General features: G+C 41.6%; 1 protein-coding gene across 2 annotated transcripts; it reads left to right on the top strand.

The window, feature by feature from the left end:
- The first annotated feature begins 1,449 nt into the window (after window positions 1–1,449).
- erbb2 (erb-b2 receptor tyrosine kinase 2) lies at window positions 1,450–22,235 on the top strand. 2 transcript variants are annotated; one of them, XM_041067521.1, is made up of 27 exons: window positions 1,450–1,761; window positions 9,078–9,229; window positions 9,435–9,615; window positions 9,759–9,899; window positions 10,227–10,292; window positions 10,409–10,521; window positions 10,693–10,834; window positions 11,021–11,149; window positions 11,619–11,760; window positions 12,264–12,337; window positions 12,463–12,553; window positions 13,324–13,526; window positions 13,882–14,011; window positions 14,658–14,748; window positions 14,862–15,016; window positions 15,103–15,150; window positions 15,303–15,441; window positions 15,656–15,778; window positions 15,913–16,011; window positions 16,103–16,288; window positions 16,538–16,693; window positions 16,781–16,856; window positions 17,149–17,295; window positions 17,537–17,634; window positions 17,826–18,017; window positions 18,134–18,515; window positions 18,640–22,235. In XM_041067521.1, exons 1-27 carry the CDS (start codon window positions 1,689–1,691, stop codon window positions 18,987–18,989), a joined length of 3,879 nt encoding a protein of 1,292 aa, XP_040923455.1. In that variant the 5' UTR covers window positions 1,450–1,688; the 3' UTR covers window positions 18,990–22,235. The 2 variants fall into 2 exon arrangements, with proteins under 2 accessions (XP_040923455.1, XP_040923456.1); XM_041067522.1 differs by having other exon boundaries at window positions 18,137–18,515.
- The last annotated feature ends 4,206 nt before the right edge of the window (window positions 22,236–26,441 follow it).

Consider the following 26,441-nt stretch of genomic DNA (forward strand, 5'->3'; position numbering starts at 1 on the left):
TGAGCATTAGGAGTAGTTTTTAGTCTGTGAACAGTGTATTATCCTCTGTGGGTGGGAAAAAAACCCCTGCTGATGTCATTGGGTTATCTCAGACTTGTGTATGAGACTTAATTTTTTTTTTTTTTTTTTAAGAAAGCCTGTGTTACAAACTAGGGGTTATGAGTGGATGTGGGCATTTATCAGGCGGAAGGGGGAAAAGATCTAATCCTATGGTTGCAGTATGGGAACGGTGAGATCCAGTGTTTTGGGGGCGACTCATACTTGGGGCTGGGATGTTTTGGCCTCTGCCACTTTGATTTTTGACCTTTTTTTGACTTAAAAAAAAAAAAAAAAAAAAAAAAAAAAAAAATATATATATATATATATATATATATATATATATATATATATATATATATATATATATATATATATAGTTATTACTACTGCTACCTAAGTGGACGAGGTGAATACTTCTTCCACCGCTGGTGTTTGGTTCATCATATCTGATACCTTGCTCACTTGACTTTTGAAGGTTGTTGGGATGATTGAACTGCCATGCTTGAGAGCGCCTAGCAGCCAATTTAAAGATCCTCTCCTGACATGTTTTGAGCTAGCAGTTAATATCTGTCATGTTTTTATTTTCACAAAAAAGTAAAAATTTCCTGCTGAAAAATGTCACAAAATCACGTATGTAACTCTTTAACTGAGGTTCAAGCAGATGCATTTGCAAACACAGTACTATGAAAAAGCTGTAGGACGTTTAGATTCTTATTCATCACACAGTATCATCAGGGAGGTGTGTGATCGGTCCCAGATTCACTCTGCAGCAGGACAACGAGCCCAAACATACAACCATCAGGGAACTGAGGCACGTTCTCTACCAACCTACCTGTACCACAGGTCACAAGTAGCCTACCTTATTAGGTACCTTTGCACTAAACTTACTTAACTTAATCTTATTTTATTTTATTTTATTTTATTCTATTCTATGTTGTATATTCATACATGTTGCACTGGAGAAGGAGATGCTTTCCATCTCGTTGTACATGTAAAAGATGTCCAATGACAATAAAAGGCATTCTATTCTATTCTATTCTACCTTAGTATATTGATTTGTTTTAGGGTTTTTTCCCTCTTTATTGCACCATAAAAACAATCCATGGCGTTATTTTTGAAAGCATCCTCACTTTTCTGCATTTTTTCCCCACAAGTGCCTAAAACTTCTGCACACTTTGTACCTCCTTCTGCTCAGTGAGGGTCAAACATCCAAGTGAAGTAACAATATACCGAGGGAAAGGGGGGCTTTACAATTACCCGATAAAAGGTGATTGCAATACCAGTACTTGGATGAAACCGTTCTTTCCTTAGCAGAGAGTCAGAGCAGCGCTGCCCCGCAGAAAAGTCAGTTTCAAGTGAGGGCGGGCTGACTCAACCTGCCACTCCCCGCTCAGGCCTTCACGGGAGCGCGCCTCCGCTCCGCTGTCACGCTTTACTACCAACAGGCACGGAATTCCAGGGAGGAAGTCACTGAGATTGGGAAACGAGCAACTCCCAAACGGTGCCAAAAAAGAAAGAAAGAAAGAAAGAAATAACCCGGGGGACGGAGGAGACGTTCAAACAACAGCAGTTCCACATTGGGAACCGTAAAAAAAAAAACACACACACCCAGCTTTGGAGTATGGACTAGAGGCGGAGGGTCGCAGCAGATGGAGGCGGCGAGAAGTTTGGTGTTTGTCGGGGCCGTGCTGCTCGGAGTGACGGGCGCGTTGGGCAGAGAAGGTGGGTAACTTCCAGCGCCTCTCCGCTGTTAGCAAAACAGACACGCCGCTTGTTAGGAGTGCGGCGTGTGGTGGGTTTTATATGTGAGTAAATGTTTTCAGGTTCAGCTCGGCCGATAGAGGCTGATATTTCTGGCTTGGACCACATTCCTCCGTGAGCCTGCTGTCCGCGCTCTCTCTCTCTCTCTCTCTCTCTCTCTCTCTCCCCCTCTCTCCGCCACTGTCGGGGCTCGTGCGATTTGCGAGGCGCCGATAAGGAGGAAAATCACACCTGTCACAACGTGGCCTCTAATGAAATTTACGGTTAGGACTAAAACCGCTTTGTAACAAACTCCACGCGCTCTTTGTTGCACAAATAAACACTACCGGAACACGGCAGTGGCCGTGGCACTGAAAACAGGTAAGAAATATGAGAACCTGTCTCGCAGCTTGGGGACAGATAGAGACACCGACTGACTTGTGCGCGCAGGCGGACGTTAAGTTCTGGGCCGGTTTTCGCTCTGCGCGTAAACAAAAACAAACCAACAATAACAGGCGGCGCATTGTGTGCCACGGATCATGACTATGTCAATTATTCACTTCTGGCTCTGAAGAGGACATTGTCTGATTGAGGGGCCACTTGTCACACTTGGAGCTTGAGTGCATGCCAGGAAAACGAGAGCTAACTGAAAGTGCAAACATATTTACAAGGTAGTCCCACATATTATGATTTATTAAAGAAAAAATGTTTTATTTGATGGAATGATCTCATCTCATTTAGAGTAATGTATTTTCACCCTTGAAAAAAAAACCAAAAACAAAACAACAGTGTATCTGTTCCTCAGTTCATCTTAAAACTGAAACCAATTTGTGGACTGAGTGGTAGTCGATCTACATAAATTGTTTTGGTAACTGATTTAATGTTATAAAGTTATTTCCAAGCAAACAAGTGAGACACTGGATGGTTCCAGCTTCTCAAATGTAAAGATTTGCTGCTTTTTCCTTCTCTTACTTTACAGTAGAAAAAAATAAACTCTTTAGAAGACATTCATTTGGGCTTTTTTAAATTTAAACGGCCAACCCATCAATCTATTAATCATTAAAGTACTTGTTTGTTGCAGCTCTAGTTGATATTAGTGGATGCATTGGCTTCAGTATTGGTAGAAAACTGTTTAAGGTTGAATCAGGGATATCAATAAGCCCAGTCAGCTGTTTTCAAAAGCCTTTTTATGACACCAGCTAATGGCAAAAATATTGACATCTGTAACTCTGACAGTTCCTCTTACAATACAGCCTTTATTGACATGCAGTTAACAGTTTTTATCGATGTGCTTGTTTAAAAAAAAAACTGCGGAGAGAATAGATTAGTGCATGGCTTAAAAAAAAGTAATAATATGAAATATCACAATGTTTTATCTTTTAAGCAAATCTCTACTTAGGAATAATTCATTCAAGCTCCTTTTACTACTAAAATGACTTGTATGAGAATAAAGAATATTGTGGTGAGGCTCCTCTGGCTGTTGTTAGCTGCTGCCCACCCACCACTGCTACTACTACACACACACACACACACACACACACACACACACAAAGCCTATAGTCACAGGTGAGGAGATCTGCATTGTTGTTGGGAACTGGTCGGTGCACTTTCTTCCACGGTGTTGATCTGTGAAGCATCAGCTCAGTGTGAGCGCTCTGTTTGGTCACAAATCCCCCGCGTTCAGCAACACATCAAGCAAAAGTGGATAGATCTCAACAGTCTTACTTTTTCTTGTTAAGTAGTGTGTTTTTTGTCCACACACACACACACACACACATACACATCCTGTGGCCAACCAGTGTATGACTCCAAAGGTCAGCATTTGTGTTGTTGTTCTTCCTTTAGTGGTCGGAATAAATTATTTCAACAACCAGCCCCTCAATGAGAATGTGTGTGTGCGTGTGTGTGTGCATGTGTGTTTGGTGGCCTCAGTATCCGCAGAGTTCATGTCCTTGTCACACTCCAATGCACCCATTGAGTGAAACTCACTGTGAAGTGATTAAGTCCTACTGAACTGGCCTCAGTGGCAGGTTAGCTCAGCCCGCCCTGAGTCACCAGTCTAGACTGTGTGTTAGTGATCTAACTCTCTCTGAGCTGAGGAAGGGGCCTCATCACCAGCCTCGCAGGAAACTTTCAACACCTTCTTGTGTCTTTTCCTTAGGTTTCAGTTGCACACCGTCAGCCTTCATTTACAGTTCTCTGACATAGATCTGTAGAAGGAAATCACAGTTTTAAATGAAATCACAGCTGCCTTGTTAGGAATTTAAAAAAAATTATCTTGTTTTCATCTGTGATTTTTTTCTGCAGAGAACAGGTTAATCTGTTTTTCTTGGAGGAAAAAGTTGTTGGCTGTGTTTGCATCCTGTATCAGTGGCACACTTTTTGGTCGTTAGAATTGGGAAATAATTCAGAACTAGAAATGAAATGATAATATCAGCGGTTTCTTGGCGGATAAAGGGTGTAAGAGACTGACCATGTAATCACAGCGTCCTTGGTTTGAGTCTGGCCAGGACCTTCAGTGCATGTCCTCCCTCCTCCCTCTCCACTCATTTCCCGTCACTATGACAAATGAAGGCAAAATACCAAAAATAAACTTTAAAAAAAGAAATGATTATTTCATCGTATATGAATAAACATTGGTTATTGGGTTACATGAGTGTGTCTCAGGACACCTTTCTAACAAGGCACCTTTTGATTGAGGGTTATTAGTTGTAGCTAACAGCTTTATAAATGGTTAAGAAATCATTTACTAATGTGTTATAGATTATTAGCACACCATTAATAAGAGCAACTTTTGGGTTGCCAAGTTGTGAAAAATTCCTTTGGAATAATTGTTTTTCGGCTAAACAGTTAATAATAAAAACCCTTAAATACAGTGTCCAGCTTTTTTCTTTTTTCCCCAGAAGGTTCAGTAAGTGGTTCAGGGGTCTTTGTGTGAACTAGTGTGAAAAAGTCTTCTTATTTATGCCATAAGAAGAAAAAAATAGCGAGCAAAAGGATTTTTCACAACCTGGCAACCCATTATAAATGGTGCCTTATTATCGATATATTGGACTAATTAGAATTTTTATTACACTTGGCATCACTGTAGCGTTCATAGCAATAAACATCAATTTCCATTCTATATATTATGTTGTATATAAATACTGACTGAAATAATGTAGTAGATGCAGTGATTGTCCAGCACTGATCTGTTCATATACCAGTATTTTTAGTTCATCTATCATTGATTTCATCAAACTATATTTTACCCAATAAAGCAATCATGCAGTTGAGATTTCAGGTTGAAAATATTGATTTCAGATTAACCTTCCATCATCATAGAGACCCATGTGATGAGCATCGACTACAGTTTTCAGCTACGCTTGCTTGTTGCACCTCATCACCCAGTCCTAGTCCAGTCTTAGATTCATTAGGTTTTAAACATTAATTGACTAGTTTTGATCATTTTGTCTTCATTTTCCTTACACAGTTTATCCTCTTTGAAATGAGCTGTTTGCAGGTGCAAATGATAGTAAATATGCCAGAAAGTATGCAGGAGATATTCTGATGTAGCAGTGCAGCATATGTTTGTGTACATGTTTGTGGTTTTACTCTATGCATGACAGGGTGCATGAGCGAGGAGTTAATGTCTGTAGCTCCAGAACAGTTCAGATCCTGTTCTGCTTGTCTGTTGAGCAATACCTGTTTTTTTCTTATCCGGCCGTACAGTGAAGGGCAAGAAAGAATGTGTTCAGGGAGGTTAGGAGAAATTTGAAGTTTATGCGAGACACGTTGCAAGGATTAGCATTGCATTAGAATTAGGCCTGACATGTTAAATCTGAGGGCTAATAAAGCTGACAGAGAATGTCCTGTTGGATCAGCTTGTTCTGTTTGTGTTGAGCTTTGAAGGGATCTAATCCATTAGAGGAGAGTGGAAGCCAGAGAGGATCTCTGTTGACTGTTTTCTGGTGTGTCACGCTGCAGGCTTTTCCACCGTGCTTCAGTCTAACTCCTGCTGTAGCATCCCTGCCATCGTGTTTGTGTCACTTACCGCACACACACTGGTAAACACACATGCACACTCCCTGTGCTAACTGGCACGCTGCCACGCACAGGTGTGGCCTCGAGCTGGCTTTTAGTTTTCAGTCAATCTTAAGCAGCACAGTGTGCTGCCATGTGGGCTGACTGGGTGAAGGACTCAGTCCAGCCCACAGTCATCACATCCACTCTTGCAGGAAGACAGTTTAATATCAGAGCTGTCACTATTAGTTCTCTGAAGATACAGTCTGCTATTGCAGTTTATATAACTGATTAATTATTTAAGTCATTCATCAACAAAATAACCAAACATTCACTGGTTCCAGCTTCTTAAATATGAGGAATTGCTGCTTTTTCCTCCATCATTTATTGAATGTTTGGTTTGCACAATTTAAAAATTTTGTTTTGAGCTCTAGAAACCATAATTCCTGGCAGTTTATAGATTAAATGATTAATCACTTCCTCAAAAAAAAAAGATTAACTGATAATGAAAATAACTGTTTCTTGCAGCCGTATTTTCAAGTACCTGAGCTGAGGAAAGTTCCCATGACCACCTGTAAGGAGACATGATTTTGTATTAATTGTCCATATTCATTTACTATAAATCCTACAGGGTCACACTGCACTTTAAATTACCCATTTAGCTGGCAGTGGCACTCCCTTTCAGAGTGAGCAGGTAGGAGGTCCCTGTCTGTAATATGATTGACATGATGTTGAAACAGGGACTGAACAGTCACCTTTCTATTTGGCAGCTTTTCATCAGCTGATATTTATCAAATGAACTGCCTGATGCGTGCTGACTGGATGTGTCATGAAAGCCGGGATGAGTTAACAGGGTGATGCAATTAAATGATAAAATACTAGTATGGGCAGAAGTCAGAAGCAAAGCACAAGTAAAAGCAGGGGTATGTTCGAAGAACTAGTTTGTATGATTTATCGTATTCTGAATGGCTGCGTTTGAAGGGGGGAATGACAGACCTGCCATCGCAGAGACAGGTGTGACACAGTAATTCCTGTCATGAAAAGTGACTTAAATAGTTTCATTTCATAAGCAAAAGGGATGCTACACACTATAATAAAAGACCTATACAATCCATTGTTACCTTGCTTCAGACAAGCAAAGCTCATGTAACTTGAAGATAAATTTCAGAGTGGAGCTCACAAATGGCAAAATCATCATTTGTGGAATCTGAATCAGGCTGCTGCGGTGCCTGGACATTTATGCCAGAACACTGAGTGTGATCACAGTGAATGCTGGATTGTTCTGAGTACAAATAAGTGCACACTGATGAACAGAAATGCTAAACGTTTACATGTCAGAAGCCCAACAGCTTACTGAACACAGGGTGACTCCACTGTAATCAGGTTAATGATCAAAAACAGGCAGGAAAGTAAAAACACTCTTTCATTCTTACTCTTGTTAACCACATAAAGACCTGACCAGATTTATACACTGTGCAGAAGCCAGTGCTAACTCCCTCAGCTGTGTGTGTGTGTATTTGGATGTCCGAGTCAGTCATTAGTTGTGTGTGTTGTGTGTGGTGACCTGTCGGACACAGAGATTGTTGTCTCATTACCTGGAGAGTCATAGGCCACTGATGTGCCTTTGGACAAGACCCTGAGCTACAACCTGGTTTCTCTTGGCCCCTCTCACTCACTGGTGGAAAATGTACAAGTGTGTCATCATCGAGATATGCGAAGACACGCATTCCTGTAAAATGACACTTTCCAGAGCACACACAAAAAAAAAGTTGGGCAACAGCTCACAGACTGAGAGAAACTTAACAGGAATAAAAAGGAATTGGGTGAATAGAGGGGAAATTTTGAGATAACTAGGCTCTCAATCCAGGTCATAAAGTGGTGTAGAGAGTGAATTTAGAAGGGGAAGGCAGGGGTACTGACACGACAGCGGGCAGATAGAGCAAAGTAAGTGATAAAAGGGAGAGTATTTTAGGCCGTGGGGATGGAAGGGTGGGCAGCTCCTCACAAGGCCACGCATGCACACACAGCCGTTGCTGAGAGACTTTTGGAGAGCAAACAATGAGGGAATAAAAGGAGAGGAAGCTGAGAACTGGCTTTACACACACACTTTTTAGAAATGGAAAATCGGCTCTGTTGTGCGCTCTGTTACGGCACATTTACCTAATCCCCAGAGCTGGAGCTGTCTACGCTGTTTGTGAGTGTGTGATAGTTTGTGTGAGTTTCGAGGAATCGATTTCTGTTTGTGTTTAGATAGTCATGTCTTATTTAAGATGATTTAAATGCTGGAGGATAAAATACCGACTTCCCACTTGGCTTCACATGTAAAACTATTTTCCATGATGATATCACTGAAGGAGGCAGTGATTAGTCATTTGATTTGATATTTGACACAAGCTGCAGCGACTGGGTGTGTATTTTTGGCAGTCTCGCTGGTAATCATAGACCCATTTGCTGCAGTAGCTGGCTGTCAGATTTTAATACAGACTTTATTTACACTTTATGACCCAAGTCCTCTGCGCTGATTTGCAGCCACTGTAATATGGGTCAAGTTCAGAGTGCTCTGCAGTTACCGGGATACTTTACACGTGGCAGACACACATACTTGATAAGAAGCACAGATCTCCTGAAGTTTGTTGAACCTCAGAGTATCATGGAAATCTGTTCCTCCAGTGATGTATGTAAGTCCAAACAGCCATCTTTTCCAAAAGGAGAGATAGAGATAGCACTGGAAGGAGAGTGGGGGTGCAGGGGTCGCCTTAATCATGAGAAGTGGGTTGACTATTGAAGGGCTGTTGAAAGAAAGCCAGAGGAAGTCATTTATAACCTCAGCAGAGGAGGGACTGTCCACTGTGTCACTGCCTGCTAAAGCATGGGAGCTATGTGTCTGCAAGAGCCTCCGTGAATTGTAACGCTGTGTGACCCTGAATGTAATACTGTGTCTGACCCACTGTGGGGAATCTGTGCTCTCTGCTGCCTGTTGAAAATTTATCATATACACTAAAAGGCAGACAGAGGCTGTGCATACAGTTTGTGTTTTCGAAGTATTCAAGCCCACTTGTAAACAGTTATGCAGTCAAAAGTGTGTGTGGAGTCCAAATCTTTACTGTCATCGTCATTTGGAGTCTTCAAGTTCCCTTACAGCCCAGAAACCCAAAGATATCTCATTTACAGTGATATACTAGGATTTATTTGAAGGTATAAAATAAATAATATATTTTGTCATTAATATGGCTTCATGTGTATTTTATTTACGTGAACTAATATAAAGTTGGGGTCAAATGTTATCTGTGTTTCAGTGTGCCTGGGTACAGATATGAAGCTGGCCCTGCCCTCCAGCCTGGAAAACCACTACGAGACCCTGAGGCTGTTCTACACTGGCTGCCAGGTCGTCCACGGCAACCTGGAAATTACTCACCTTCATGGAAACCCTGACCTCTCCTTCCTACAGGTATATGGTTGTAGTTGTCACAGGGAGCAATTTTAAAAGAAATAGAGTTTTAAAGACGGGACTGGTGTTTTTGGTACTTGGGAAGGCTGTTCCAAAAAAGTTAGTTGAACCTTGACAAAGAAGATGGAAACAAATAAAGACAATGAAAGTATTTGGTTGGTTGGCTGGTTCGTCCATTTTGTCTCCTCACCACCTTCTTCTCCAGGGGATTGTGGAGGTGCAGGGCTATGTACTTGTAGCCCACGTGTCAGTGAGTCTGGTGCCTTTGGACAACCTTCGGATCATCCGAGGCAGCCAGCTGTACAACTCCAGCTATGCCCTGGCAGTTCTGGATAACACTCAGCATGGAAAGGGGCTCAGGACGCTCCGGCTTCGTAGCCTTACAGGTAAGATAATAGTAGTAGGGCTTAGAGCTGATGTCCAGAACCAGTATGACTTGAGTGGACTGGGTTGGGACTGGTACTCAGCATCTTTTATCTACTGTAACAGTACGTTCCTGATGTGCTCTTATGTTCTGTCTCCCCTGCAGAGATCCTGCTGGGTGGGGTTTACATTTGGGGGAACCCCCAGCTGTGCTTCCCAGACCCCCATAGCATAACTTGGGGGGACACCTTGGACGAGCAGAATATCCATGCCAAACAGCACCAACTGCAGGCTCGCGCCTCTAACTGTGAGCAGCTCATTGTCTGATTGAAATATTGAACATCTGATCTACAGAAAGAGAACTTACTCTTGTTTCCCGTACTTTTCTGTCAGCCTTGGCTGTACTTTGTTTTCAGGGCCAATTAGCTCAAGACCTGCTAAATGTCAGTGTGTTAGTATTGTGTCTGTGAGCACGTTGTCATGTTAATGTTAGCGCTTTGAGCTAAATGCTAAGTACATCCTCACAGAGTCTCTAGCATTGCTGTGGACTCTTATTCTTGTATTTTCTAGTTAAATTGTGGGGACAACTGCTTAGCTCTCCTTATTGGATGTTGTTGGGTTTCTTCTCGTACAGGTCCAGGTTGTTCCTCTGCATGTGGGAATCGCTGCTGGGGAGAGACTGCACAGGACTGCCAGACCTGTGAGTTAACACAATGTGCACAGCATGACAGTGACACTGTTTGGTTTTCAATGGAAAAAAAAAAGTCCAGAGCAGGTGAAGTAGAGCTGAAACTTTTTATTCATTTTTGTTCAAAGTGACCCGTAAATGTGCGTCTGGCTGTCAGCTGTGTAAAGGTCCCCTGCAAAATGACTGCTGTCACATGCAGTGTGCTGCTGGATGCACAGGACCCAAAGACTCAGACTGCCTGGTAGATGACACATACACACACCCACACACGCTTACACAGAAACACACACGCTCTGAGATACGCTAGGCCTGTTTGCTGTTTATCTTTTATCTTCAGTGTAATCTTGTTTTCAGACAATCCTTGCCATGACATTTGTGGCGTAACATGTTTCCTCCTTCCTTTTCTCTCCAGGCGTGCCGTCACTTCAATGACAGCGGTGTGTGTAAGGAGAACTGTCCGGCACCCACTATCTATGACCCTGTCACCTTTCAAACCAAACCTAATCCGAACAAGAAGTTCAACTTTGGAGCCACCTGTGTCAAGACGTGTCCCTGTGAGAATTTATTTTGAAACACTCCAAGATTTCCACAACCACTCCAGGAATTCATCAGTGTTCAAATCACCTTTTTGCTTGTGCAAGCCTTTAGGCTAACAGCTTCCCATTTAATCAAATATGATTCATTTTCATTTTTCCCTTCGCAAAGAATGCCCTTTGAACACTTTGTCTCCCTGTCTGTAGATAACTATCTGGCTATGGAAGTGGCCTGTACTTTGGTTTGTCCTAAAGCCAACCAGGAAGTTATCATCACCCACCCTGATGGAAACGAGACACAGAAATGTGAAAAGTGTGAAGGAGACTGTCCCAAAGGTAGGAGTTATGACTTTGTGGGTGTTTTGTGTTCAATACACTATTTATATATACAGTAGCTATCCAGAAGTCCAACAGAGAAAAAACTATTTAATCTTTTGTGGCTGAGATGTTATGGATGAAGTTTTTGGTTCTTCATGTGTGTCACATGGTGCTTCAGCACAAGGTGATTATTATTTGTGCTGCACGTACTGAAATTCTGATGCACCGCATGCTGATAATGGTTCAAAGTGAACCAACCTGTTTCTGCAGTACCCTGTTTTCACAGTGGTTTTTCTCATGAATTGGGATCAGTACATTTAGATAACTGAGATAACTTATGCACAGTCAAAAATGGAGCATTTCTTTTCACTTCAGCTCTAGACTTAAGGGAGGTCCATATTTTAGTTGGTGGAGTTAGTAATCAAATTTCTGAATTTCTGATAAAATGGTTCAAATCTGTCCTTTTTCTTTGTGGTTTCTATTGCAGTGTGTTATGGTCTGGGTATGGACAACCTCGGCGTCATGGACAACCATGGCGTTACCATGGTAACATCTTCAAATGTGGAGCAGTTCAACAAGTGTAAGAAGATTTTTGGTAGTCTGGCCTTTGTCCCACAGAGCTTTGCAAGGTAAGAGATAAACAGGCCAAATATGAAATGTATGTACATTTGTAGCTCACAAAGACACTTGAGAAATGACAAATTAAAGTAATCACGTTCAGTTCTTCAAATATTTGAGTTTGCAGCAATGTTTGTGGACGATTCTTTGTCCGAGTGGTGAGGAAAATTACTACCCAACCCAAACCCTGTAGATTACTGAACTCAAATGTACTTCAAAGCCAGACCTGGATTTTTTTTTTCTAAGACATTTTTCATTTTTACAGTGTCTCTGTCAGTAGAGAAAAGATCCACATAATGCCTAGAGAGTGTTAACTCTGTATTGGTTACTTTTGTACTACAGTTTCTGAAATCTTGTATTTTTATCTTAAAATCAAAACAAAAATCTGACATAATCTGCATCACAGGAGATTTAATCAGTGAATAGAGATTTTACACAATAACAGTCTAGGGAGATTAACAAAGACCTTCCACACAGTTGAGCTTCACTCAAATCTTTTGTTATCATTGTCCAGGGACCCTGTGACCAACACATCAGGCCTGACTCTGGAGCAGCTGAGCGCCTTCAACAAACTGGAGGAGATCACAGGTATTGAAGAGGGAGGAAGTGTTTATCAAACTCTCTTTATTTTAGCCTTGTGTACAGAGCTTACTACATTCTCTCCTCTGGTAGAGCGTGTTTATTATCTTTGTCTGATTTTTTTGTCTGTGCAGGCTACTTGTACATTGATGCCTGGCCTGAAGAGTGGACTGACCTGAGCGTGTTTGAGAACCTGAAGGTGATCCGTGGCAGGATGCTCTACAAGTAAGACTTTTAAACTGCCTACACTACCTCAGTACACTCACCTGTCTGTCTCTTCTCTACATCTTAACCTTTCTGTCCTGAATCATTATTTAGATAAACATATTTAAATTTACTCATATACAATCATATAAAATAAACTTTTTTTGACATATTACTTTATATTATATCAAGTCAGTGTAGAGTATCTGTTTCTTTCTGTGTGGTGCGTCACCTCAGGCTACGATGCTGATGTCCATCCACCCACACTGTGCCGTCATTTGTGCTTTGTTTTTTTGGACTATGTCTGTTTGGTTCTGTTGAGGCAGTTTGTTCACTTTCAGGGCTATAAAGGCTAATTATTAGCCAGCACAGCTGCTTGAACCTGCAGCACACGCCAGCCAGGGTATCAGGACAAGTGTGAGATCTGCTCGTCACTGTTTTACAGTGAGGTCTGACATTATGGGCTCCTGTTTGGTAATTAGAGCAGTATGCAGCCATGTCCAAGATTTAGTCTTTTCTGCTCCATTTTACTAAAACACGTTCACATTTGCTCATGTTTAGAGTTGAGAGAATCTCAGGTAATAGTGCACCTTACCAGACCTCAGTGTTAAAAAGCATTACACAATGATGGATGCAGATTTATGCAAGACCTTGTTTTATACCTTTATATCTTTCAGTTCATCTATTTTAACCAAATTTGAAAAGAAAAGATTCTTACACCTGTCGAGGCCAGGTTTAGGTCACACTTTTTTGACTTCTGGTCGCTCACATCATCTGTTCCTCTTTTTTAGGGGCGTGTTTTCACTTGCCATCCAAAATCTACACATCCAGTCTCTTAAGTTGCGTTCACTACGCAGCGTCAGTGGAGGTTTGGTTCTGTTGCACAACAATTCCCAGCTGTGCTACACCAGTTCACTGCCCTGGGAGAGTCTCCTGCACCCCACCCAGGGACCCCACCGCATCGTCAGCCACAACCGGGACCCCAAAGTCTGTGGTAGGGAAAACACACATAGTGTTTGCAGAGCAGAGCAATGCCAAGGCCTATTAAAACTATTGTGGGTTGCACTTTGATCAGGCCAGATACAAGAAACACTCCCATTTATTGTTCCAACAGAAATGCAGCTGCAACGACAGTGCAGAAAATACTGTTCTGTGCATTTTATTTTAAATAACATTCAAGCATGTTATTGCGTTATACTTTTGTAGTGGATGAGAAAGGTGGCTGCTAGTCTGCACAGCGCTTTTAACACACTGAGTCCCAAGTATTGTCGTTGAGAAGAGGAAAAAAAAAAAAAAAAAAAACCATGTGCGTCATGCTCTGCTGTATCTGTCCCTGAATGTGTTTACAGAGACAGAGGGGCGCATTTGTCATCCACTGTGTGACAGGGGCTGTTGGGGTCCGGGGCCCAGCCAGTGTGTGTCCTGCAAAGCTTTCCGACGTGGCACTGAGTGTGTAGAACAGTGTGACGTCCATCAGGGGTAAGAAAGTTTGTCTGTGTGTGTGTGTGTGTGTGTGTGTGTGTGTGTGTGTGTGTGTGTGTGTGTGTGTGTGTGTGTGTGTGTGTGTGTGTGTGTGTGTGTGTGTGTGTTTGTTTGTGTGGGTGTGGTTGCACTAAATCAATAACAACTTGAGTGATAATGTTCTAAATAATACAGTATACCGTGTGACATAATCCTCAAACAAGCTCTCCAATAAATAATAAGTAAAACCAATTATGTATTTGCCTAAAGTAAAGATGTGAACAGGTAGCTGCATGTGGGGTTGACTGGTTTAACAGTCTAAAATGCCAAATGCCACAGTAGTTACAATAAATCAATCTGAAAGCTTTTAACTTAAATTGTGCCCTTAAGCAACTGCACATGATTAACAAAGCAAATACATGTGATAACATGGGCTGATTTTGTTATCGTCTACTGTACATGTATGTTAGTGTTGTTATATTTACAGAATGACACAGAACTAAAACAAATTCATTTACAAAAAGAACAAAATGTCCCACTGATGAAACATGACATGACAAAATATTTCGTCTTTGCTACTATAATTATGTTTGAAAAATTGTACTTTGATGATAGACTCTGTCATGGGATGTTATGCTACATTTTCTCTGTGCCTGTGTTTCAGGGCTGTGCGTGAATACACAGACGGCTCCTTATGTGTTGCCTGTCACTCAGAGTGTCGACCAATCAATGGCTCTGCCTCCTGTCATGGCCCGGTAAGATATGTCACCCTCTTTCTGTGTAAAGCACACAAATGTTAATCCTTATAGAAATGAATATAGGTATTTATAAACAAAAAAGTGCTGAAACTATTAGTGTGTTTCTTCAGGGAGCAGAACATTGCACAGAGTGTCGAAACTTCCAGGACGGTGAGTCCTGCGTGGACCATTGTCCAAGCGGTGTGAAGGAGGATCAGCAAACTGTGTGGAAGTACAGCAATGCGACAGGACACTGTCTGCCCTGCAACACCAACTGCACACTGTCGTGAGTGGACACAGCTACACACGACTACAAGCACCCACTGCACACACAGTGAGAACAATCTCACGCCTAATGTTTCTCTGTTTCAGCTGCACCGTGATGGATGAAAGAGGCTGCCCCATTGAAACCAGGACAGGGTGAGATAACTGTTAAAAAACTGAAGAAGCCTGAGCAAGTTATTTTGTTTTCCAGTAATCTTTAGTTACAGTTTCCACCCAGTTCAAACAGGATATTCTCAGCGCTTCATTTTAGGAACAGGAGCTGTGCTGACCTGTCTCTTCCTGTTTAGACCGGGTACGACCATCGCGGCTGCAGTAGGTGGGGTGGTGCTCTTCTTCATCCTGCTGGCTCTGCTGGTCTTCTACCTGAGGAGGCAGAAGAAGCTGAAGAGGAAGGAGACCATGAGGAGGATCCTGCAAGAACATGAGGTGGGCGCTGAGACTGACAGGAGCACAGGTCACCAATACTGATGCGTTGAGTTGTATTTGGGTTTGACGTGTTGCAGCTTTGGTTGTGTGTTGTTGAAACTAGTGAGATATTTTTTGCGCAAGCCTAGTGCTTAATATGAATGAAACATGTGCTTAATTGGGTGTTGTAGAGTGTAATGAAGGAATCTGCCATCTGCTTCTCTCATGTGTACAGCTGGTAGAGCCTCTAACACCCAGTGGTGCGTCGCCCAATCAGGCTCAGATGCGGATCCTTAAGGAGACTGAGCTGAAAAAACTCAGGGTGCTGGGTGCAGGGGCCTTTGGCACTGTTTACAAGGTATGTGAGCCAGTTCTTCAGCAGGATCTTCGAAACTGACTGTTACAAATAAACAAATACAGCATTTGTTGTTATTTAGATATTTCAAATCACATCTTCAGTGAGATTTTTAAAAGTTTTGATAACTTTTTCAGGGAGTGTGGGCTCCTGATGGGGAAAACGTGAAAATACCAGTGGCTATTAAGGTATTACGAGAGAACACCTCACCAAAGGCCAATAAGGAAATCCTTGATGTGAGTACAAACCAGATGCACTCATATACATTTACAGTACACATAAATACAGCTCACATCCCCTCAACATCTTGCCTCTGTCTTCTCCCAGGAGGCTTATGTGATGGCGGGGGTTTTCAGCCCTTACGTGTGCCGTCTTCTGGGAATCTGTCTGACCTCCACGGTGCAGCTGGTCACTCAGCTGATGCCGTACGGCTGCCTACTCGACTACGTCAGGGAGAACAAGGACCGTATTGGTTCCCAATTCCTCCTAAACTGGTGTGTCCAGATCGCCAAGGTACGTAAGCAAGAAACAAGATATCATCTTTTTGTTGGCTAAGATGCACAGATTTGTGTTACTGCCTGTAGTGGTAGAAGTACAGATGTGTATCTTTCTTTGTGAGACAGCTGTGTCTGAATGTTGTTGTTGATTTTCGTTTGTCGTCTTATTTTTCCTTTCATATTTGATGTGGTACCAGTTTGTATATTTGTGGACACATGGATTTGTGTGTGATGGATCTGTGCGTGTGTATGTGTGTTGGTGTAGGGGATGAATTACCTGGAGGAGGTCCGACTGGTCCACAGAGATCTGGCCGCCCGCAACGTTCTAGTGAAAAACCCAAACCATGTGAAGATCACAGACTTTGGCCTAGCCCGTTTGCTCGACATAGACGAGACTGAGTATCACGCTGATGGAGGGAAAGTAAGATAGAGCTGTGTAAATGCTGTAAGAGCGTCAGCACAGTTTCAGTTTATTTTATTTTTTTTAAACTGGTATCTGTGTTTGTAGGTGCCGATTAAATGGATGGCTCTGGAGTCTATTCTGCACAGGAAGTTCACTCATCAGAGTGACGTCTGGAGCTATGGTCAGTTTCACTCAGTGGCACAGTATTTTAAAAAAAATGTTAATTTTTCACAATAACTCACTTTTTTCCACTAGTAATTTTAGTGACAAAATTTGAATATTGTGTTGTAAAAATTGTGTTCTATTTTGGATACTGACGCGCAGATTTTACGTATACCTCAGTTTCATGCCAGTCAACTTTACGTGTGTCATTACTAAATGATACATTTTTTTAAGTGCTGACTAACATTTTGGTGGATATCTTAATTTGGATTAAAGGTTGCAATATTGTAAATCGTTCATTTCCCTCTCAGGGGTGACCGTCTGGGAACTGATGACATTTGGTGCTAAGCCCTACGACATGATCCCAGCGAGGGAAATCCCAGGTGTTTTAGAGGAAGGAGAACGGCTTCCGCAGCCTCTCATCTGCACCATCGACGTCTACATGATCATGGTCAAATGTCAGTGGTTGCTGTTCTTACTCAAGCATTGATGTTACATTTTGTGTGTGGCTCAACGCAGTCCATTTTCTGTTTGGTCAGAGCAGAAAAGTTAATGTTCATGAAAAGTTTAGTTACGTTAGTTACAACATTTTAGGCTAACTAGTTTGAAAAATAAATTCAAAATCACGTTCAATTAAGAAGATCGTTAATGTATTTATTGACGATTAATTGACATTGTGAATTTATCTTTGAATGGCAGGTTGGATGATTGAGCCAGAAAACAGGCCCAGGTTCAAAGATCTGGTGCATGATTTTAGTGCAATGGCCAGAGATCCTCCTCGCTTTGTGGTCATTCAGGTATGTGTCCCTGTGTTTCATGTCCGATGTATGTTGCTATTTGTTGGACTCGTCACTGTTTGTTGCTATTCTGCTTTTGATGTGGTGCCTTTTGAAAAAGACAATATATATATATATATATATATATATATATATGTATAAAGATTTTATACTATGTTTTCCATCCTTGTCGTCTTTTCTCTGTCTTGCAGAATGATGAGCAGATGAGCATGTCCAACCCAGTGGACAGCCAGTTCTTCCGCACACTTATGGAGGAAGAGGGTAACAATATGAGGGAACTGCTGGATGCTGAGGAGTATCTGGTGCCACAGCCAAACCTCCTCCCCAGGACTCAGGGAGATGGGGCTCCAGCCAATGGTCCATCCAGACACCAATCATACAGGGTTAGGACAATTTTTTTTTTTGACTTTCTTTGATTATACCTAGACATCAGCATATAAGCATTATGAGTATGAGCATGTTAGCGTTCCATCTAAATGGATCTCCACTCTCTCTCCAGCAGAGCAGAGATCAGGGTTTAGATGTCGAGCCCTCCGTCACAGGCGGCCCTCGAAGCATGTACTCCTCCCTGAGCACTCTCAGCCGCAGCCAGTACCCTACCCTACCATTAGGAGCCAACGCCTCCAATGGGCTGTGGAGTCCTCAGTACCAGACTCTAACTCGCAGCCCCTCCACCGGAGACCAGTCTGACTCGGTCTTCCTGGACGGGGCTCCAGATGACCCCTCGTTGCCCCCAGCCAGCCCTGGACGCTACTGCAAAGACCCCACCTACCCCAATGGGAGCCAGTACAACCTGGAGACAGATGGGCCGAATGGCTTTCATCATCCTAATCACCTTCATCACTCACTGCCCAGACGGAGTCATAATCACGCCTTGCCAGGTGAGTGGGTCTTCAACTGTGGGCTTCCTAAAAAAAAAATTACAACATGAAAGGACATGTACAATACTGAAACACATCTGAGAAGCTTTTGTTCTAACGTTTCTTCCTTTATCCACCTGATCAGAGTACGTCAACCAGGAGATTCTGGATCTCAGACCAGGGATCCCTGAGCGGCCCAGCACGCTGCCTCGTAAGGGCTCCAGAATAGACCGACGCCTCCCTAATGGCCTGAGCTCTGGTCACAGTGTGGAAAACCCAGGGTATTTGGTCCCTGTGAGCTCCGCATCCCCCACCTCTCCGGCCTTTGACAACCCATACTATCTGGACCTCGTGGCCAAAGCCAAAGCGGTAGCAGGGGATGGTGCACCGGAGAGAGACGGAGGAATGCCCAGGCATGTGAACGGATTTGTGACCCCCACAGCAGAGAATCCAGTATATCTGGGACTAGCAGACACCTGGAGTGGACATACTTGAGGAGAAGGAATGGGAGTAATGTGATGAACTCAAGAAGTGTCACAGATTGTGTCCTATTGAGGTAAAAGAGGAGTGAGAGAAAGGGAAGATGGATATTTGTGTGGGAGAAATTACGTGGGTGCGTGTTTGACATTGGGAATGAGCATGTGTGTCTGGATCTTCTCTCAGTATCTAGTGAAGCACCCAAATCCAAACCAGTTGAGGTTGTCTGGTGAAAGTCACCACACCACCCAGGTGTGGAACACCTTGACTCAACACTGTGTAGCATTAATCTGGTGTCCATGGCATCATTTTTATTCCTGTCTTCCTCTCAGCAATCTGCGACTGCTCAGTGCCAAAAAGTTTACTCAGCCTCTGTAAATAACTCGGTACTTGATAAGGAAAGCAGTTCACATTTGTGGAGACCCATCATGGTACGAGAAGGGTTTGATTATCACAGAATCCAGCATGTGGCTGGATTCATGAATGCTGATTTTCTTTTTCTAAACATTCAATTTCTTTTTAACTTTTTAAACGTCTGTGGCTGTTTCTCCATGTGAAGCATTGTTTTTTGTATTTCCTCCTATTCCCTCGTGTGTCCTGGTATGCTACTCAGTCCAACTAAACAGAGAAAAACATATACAACGCTTTGACAAAGTGAGCCATGGTATGCATTGAAGATTACATTTAGTATTCTGGTCACTTTCTCCCAGACCTGATGGGGGTCTTCAGTACACTCAAAGCCATTTTGTTTTGGCCGGAGAAGGCCCTGCAGCCCATCTGGCCAGTAGACATGCTCCCAGAAAGAAAGGCATCCTGTATGGAGAAGACAGAGGCATTGTGCCGCACTGATGTATGTGGTTGTTAGTGTCTGTGGCTGCAGCTTCTTTGTGGTACAGCGGGTGAGATACGAGGTACGGGCAAACTTTTTGAGCTGCACGAATCTCAAAAATTCATCGTGAATAAGTGAGTGAGGTGGAGAAAACCTTTCAGGGATTGACAGATTTGCAAAGAATTAGGGAGAATTATTTGCATTTTAAAGATGCAAAACACAGCACATGCTAGGATGCTGTGTACGCGCCCCCCCCCCCCAAGCTTGTGTTATCACAATGAGCCTTTTGGGGGTTTTTTGTGGCCATTCACTGTGCAAGAAAGTACACAAGCTAGAGGTAAATATATTCCAAAAGAAGTGAAGAATTTACATGTATATGTACATGTTACCCTTAAAAAAGCAGTTCTGCTGTTTGTGTTTTTGTGTAAAAGTGAGCAATGCACTGGAGCTGAATGTGATTCTGTGGAGGGGAAAAAAGTCGTCGCCCTGCTCGGTTTGGATAATCAATGCATGGCTCAAATTCCACTTAGCAAGAACACACTGGCATCCCAGTTAATAATCAACAGCATTTTTTTGAAGACTTTTTTTTTTTTTCTTCATGTTCACTGGTGTTGGGCTGGGGGAGGTCAAAACAAGTCAATGGACCCATTGTCTGAGTCCCATGTCCTTGTTGGAAAGTCAGCACTCTCCCAAGTCGCATGTCCCAGCGACTGATGTTGTCACAGCTTTGAAAAGAGCGATTTTTTTTTTGCAGAGGTTTGGAATCAGCAACTGAATGTGTGTTTGGGACTCGATTTTCCCCATGTCTTCTTGTTGTGCACTAAACAAACTGCAGCTTATAATCCATCTGCAACCAGCTACTACTGAGTTTCAGCATTTTTTCTTTTAAGGAGTAACTTGATGGATAATTTCTCAGAGATTGTCCACACAATGAACGAAGTGTGTCTGGTCATGTGTGGGAGGGCTGAGACAGCTCCTCATCATCCTCCACCATCGTGTCAGTTTTACTCTTTCTTCAAACTTTCTTTTACCTTTGATGTTCTCATACGGGTTTTGAAGAGTTTTGTTCCAGAATAAGATCTCTAAAAAAACGTACCTAATTTTAGATTTCTTATATAAAAATAACTTTTAAAAAAAACAAAAAAAAAAAAAAAACTTGGTAAGATTTTATTTCAGTACCTTCAACTTTCATAAACTACCGTTGTATAGAAGGGAATTATTTTTGAATGATGTGATTCATATTACAGTTTTTCATGTTTATATTTTAATAGATATAAAGTATAGTGTTTTGGAAAGAAATCTTTCATATGTATTGTTGCTGTCAGGTGAGGACCTCATATTTCCACAGGGTCAACGTTTTAGGAGAAAAGCAAACTTTTGATCGACTAAAATGTATTTTTGCGTTGTTCCTGTGGTACTTTGAAAAGGTTTAGCAACATTAATGAATGTATAAGTTTCTCAGCCTATAGAGGAATGTGTAACCCTTCAATTGGAATTTAAAGGAGCAGCCCATTACGTTTTATAGCACCCAATAGAGGAGAGTGATTTGAGAATATCGGATGAGTACCTACAAACGTGAACCTCTGCTGGAAATATGAGTTTTTACACAGGATTATAACAATGTTGTAGCACAGTTCACAGATGTCGCCTCTTTGTTGACAAATGTGATATTTTTCATGATTACAATGAGACCACGACATACACGTTTAATGCAGTCACAGTTATTGCGCTTGTGTTTACACTGTTGTGTCATTTTTGTATGAATTGTTCACTTTAGATGTCTCATGTAGCCCTCCAGATTACCAAGGAAACTTACAGTCAAGGTTAAACAACAGACAAGGGGGCGATCTGTTTCCCTCCTCCTCAAAACCATCTGTGTTCTTTCCCCAGTTGGTCTTGTTCTTTCACTTAACATTCACTTGTACTAAACTAAAAAATGTCAAAAAAGTAAACGGTTGTTTGGTCCTTTTAAATTGTGTTACAGCGACAGTTTTCGACAGAGGAAACATAAACTGAATGAAAATGGGAAGCATACCTGTTTTTGTTTGTTAACCATCTTACATAAGGGTGTTGATATGTCTCAGATGTGGCCGAAGCAGGAAACTTTGCATGTTTTCATTCAGGAGTGAAGCGTTAGAGGAAAGAAGGAACAGTAAACTGACGGGACTGTGCTGAAGGCTTTATCAAATTTAAAAAATTGTATCTGTAATTTACATTCTGAAGAAAAATGTATCTTTTGTACTTTTCATGTGAACATTTTTTTATCTTTCACAGTTTGTCTGATTGTAACAGGACATGAATAATAACCATTTTATTGGGAGTTTTATAATGCATCCCTTCCCTGTTTGGTCAGTAAGTCCCATTGTGTAAATGTGTAGTATATAAATATATATATATGAATAAAAACAATCATTTTGGTAGCTAATTTGATTGAATACATTGTGCACTGGGAGTGTTTGTGTGTGTGGGGGGGGCGGGGGTCATTTTTATATGGAATTGTTTGCATACATTATGTGTGTGAGAACAATATATAAAACCTCCAACATGTTCTGATCCTTCACAGAGTGAATAACCTTTTCTGTGTGCAGTTCTCTTGGATTAAATCATCAGACCTACACTGACGCATCTTTCAACCATGGTATGAAAAATAAGTCCAATTACTCAGTGATAATTTCTTCCCAAAATGAAACCTGTCAGTTTATATTAATTATCAAATAATCTCTATCTTAACTTAGACAGACTTTGGTAAAATAATGACTCATTGTATTAAGTTTGGTCTGAATAATGTTACACCTAGAATGAGACACACTGTGCTTTACATCCTGTTTCTGCCACCCAGTGTTGATGACGTGAACTACAACTACAGTGTTCATCTAATGGAAACAGAGAATGAGAGACCTGTGTATTAGTGTTAATTCTTACAACAGCAGAACACTCAGTAATCATGCATTATTTAACCACCTCTTCCATGTTTCTTTTTAAACAGAATACATAATACTCTAAAAGAGTGAGCCCACTTAGCTACTAGAATCACAAAGTTACACTCAGCACTCAAGTTTGATTTTTAACAACTAAACATCCCAGTTTTCTCCTTTTATTTCCCCTCAAGTAGATTAAAATGCACAATATAGATGTCTGATTTAAGGTGATAGTGTTAAATAGCATCACTGTTGTTCTGGTAGTTAAAGAGACGTTCTTTGCAGTCAGATGGAGTTCAAACCCTTGACCTCTGACCTCTAACTGTAAAGTGTGGCAGCGAAAGTCTAATGTGATAAACAGAATTTATCACATTAACTAGTAAACCAGTTACATGTGAATAATCAAACCTGCAATACTTGGTTGTTGTTGTTGCTTGTTTGTTTTTAAAAAACATCAGTTCAGACCAAGACTGGAAAGTGATCCTCAATGTCACTTGCATATTCAAATCAGCATTTTCATAAGAGAAACAAATTGACCGCATCATTACACAGGCTCATCCAAAAATAAGGCCACATCGTCAAGGTATGTTGAATATTAAACAGCTCGTGGTTGGTAGGAAATAATGAGATAGAGAAACTTAAAAGGAGAAAATTAGCAAAGCGCTTTGCCTCAAGGGTGTCTCATTTATTTCTGTTTAATTTCAGGTACCAATCACTGATTACATTTGGACTCATCAAGGTTGTCACTGCTGGTAAGAAATGCTTCTCCGTGTGCATCCTCGCTCTCAGAATCTAACCTCCAACTTCAGCGAGCATTTAGAGGACATGTTTGGACACTGTGGTGAGAAGATAGAAGGTATTTTAGTCTGGGCTTCTGTCAGTGCTCTCCTTTCTTTGGTTGGATGTCCTGCATGTGTTGCTGTTCTCTGGGAACTGTTTCGGAAACACAAAGCAGGGACCCCCTTCACCCCCAACGACGTCTTCATGCTCAGCCTCACCATCATGGACTTAGTCTTCTTGATTTTTGTCCCATTTGGGCTGTGCAACTTCCTCCTATGGCACCTCCGGCCCCTTCAAATGCTTAGCAACTTTCTGTATTCTTTAAACCTGGCTGGACGACCTCTTCTAACTGCATGCATCTGTCTGGACTGCTACCTGGCTGTGGTCCATCCTGTCACCTACCGAGCTAAGAAAAGTCTGATTCCCCGGGTCCTCGTGGCTGCTGCAGTGTGGACCCTTACAATGGTTCAAGGGACCGTGTCCATGGTCATTGATGAGCTGAACCACAGCGCCTGGGCCATGTTCGTCTATGTGATAGCACTGCCTGTCATTGTCATCTGTAATGCCTCCATCCTCTGGACTCTGAAGAAGTCCTACCGCGGAGGGGGAGACCTTCACCCCAGGAAGAAGAAGGCTCTCCAGATCATCACCAACAGCATGGTCATGACCGTCACCTCGTACTTCCCTCCAGTGCTGGCATACATCCTTGGGTATTTGTTTATTAGTGATGAAAAAACGTATGAATGCTTTTTAGCAATACCTATCCTGATAACCCCGACTGCAGGGAGTGCCATCATGCCTCTACTGTATTTGGGCAATTTGGGGAGTTTGAATAGCCTCTGCGCTTCGGTGTAACAGTTCAGAAAATTTATAGTGGAGTTTGGTAAAAATGTGTATCACTTACAAACTGCTTGACACTGAAATTATGGTAATTTAGTCTTGCATAGTTTTTTTTTCTGTTCCTTAACATAAGCCTTCTATCTGAATTATACTATATTTCATTGCACTAATAAGGAAGCTACTCAGCTGATGATGTAAATAATTTGACGTGAATGTCATAGCTCTTTGCCCACAACAGGGATTAATTCCACAGTGGTAAGAGTCTGATTTGTTGTGTCTCAGTAAGCTTCACTGTCAGCAGATTTTAGGATGTGCACCCAGATGTGTCACCTAGTGCCAGATGTGCTTCCAGATTTGTATATTCATGATAAAGATGCTTTGTAGAAAGTTAACACATTTAAGGAATGTCTAATTCAGCTCCACTGTTTTCACATCACATCACACACACACACACACACACACACACACACACACACACACACACACACACACACACACACACACACACACACACACACACACGAACATATATTTCAAGCACTACTATTATGTTTTTATTGTTTTTCACATTGTGCTAGATTCCACTGTGTTTATTCATTTTATTTATTTTTTGCATACACATGTATCTATAGATATAATACTTTTTAAATATTCATATTCAGGACCACAGTATGTAAATGTTTGTTTATACCAGTGCACCTGTGTGAGTATAGCTGTCATGACAGATGATCTACCTGCCTGCATAATTTACATTTGTAATATGAGCATTGTGCGTGAAGATTAACCCCACATAAATCTATCATGCAAGAGAAAGTTTTAATTTTAACTGTATCCAAAGGCCAATAAAATTCTTGTAGCACCAAAGACTACTGACAAATGTTTTGAATATAATATAATAATTTCAATATTAACATTAAGTTCACAGTTCTCAAAGCATGCACACAGCAAAACAATCTGTTAGTGCAAACATATAACACACATGTGTGAGAGTAAACGAATAACAAAACACAACAACAACATAATCTTAAATATTAAGTTATAACCTTAAGTTATTTTTTAAAATATATATATGTATACATGTAAATATGTAAAGGGTGATTGATACGTTTTTGGCCTGAGGTAGGAGGAGACAGTTTTAGAAAACCTAGAACATTTATTTTTCAGTATAGTTTCCTCCATCATTTACACACTTAGTCCAGTGGTAGTGGAGCACACGGATGCCATCTTTGCAGAAGTTAGCAACAGAAATACCACAAAGGTTATGCACTTCAAACTCTCTGCATAACTACTCAAAGAGTGGAACGCAGCTGTGTAACTCACCTCCTTCTACCTTAGTCCACTTAACAATCAACTCTCTTCTAGAGCTAATATAACTTGGCAAGAGGGAGAAACAGGAATGAGTAGAAGGGGCAAAAAATTAAGTCTTTCTACAGCATCCACGCCTGAGACGATCAAATTTCCCAAGATTGTTTAGGTAGAGTACAGGCATGACAACAGATCCCCAAGTGGAAGAAATTGTAATTGGAATACCAATAGTGCACATGAGGATTTTGATATTGCTGATCAGAACCTGCCCACATATAAGCAAAATTGCTGGGGGAAGGTATGAGATGACTGTCATGACCATGCTGTTAATGACTGTATGAATGGCTCTTTGCTTCTGCCGCTGAATGTTTTTTTTGCTGGGATTAGACTTAGTTAATGTATATACAATGCAAGAATCACAGAATCCAATTATTACAATAGTTATTAGAAAGGGCACAGTGGGAAATATGCTTATGTATAACTTGTAAAAAGTAATGTATGCAATCCCGCTGGCAATGGTCAGAGCCCAAACAATGGCAGCCATTACAACCCTGGGAAACAGACTTTTCCTCTTATGGTAGGTGATTGGGTGAACCACAGCCAGATAACAGTCCAGACAGACACAAGCCATTAAGAGGGGTCTCCCGCATGTGTTCAAGGCATACAAACCGTTCCACATCGCCTCAAACGAATGGCTCTTGAAGATGAAATGATTTAACAGTCCAGGTGGGATGGAGACCAAGAAGGCAACATCCATGGTGGAGAGGTTCAAAGTGAAAAAATCATTTGGCGTGCAGG

The sequence above is a fragment of the Toxotes jaculatrix genome, chromosome 21, assembly GCF_017976425.1.
Source record: "Toxotes jaculatrix isolate fToxJac2 chromosome 21, fToxJac2.pri, whole genome shotgun sequence".
In the NCBI taxonomy this organism is placed as follows: Eukaryota; Metazoa; Chordata; class Actinopteri; family Toxotidae; genus Toxotes; species Toxotes jaculatrix.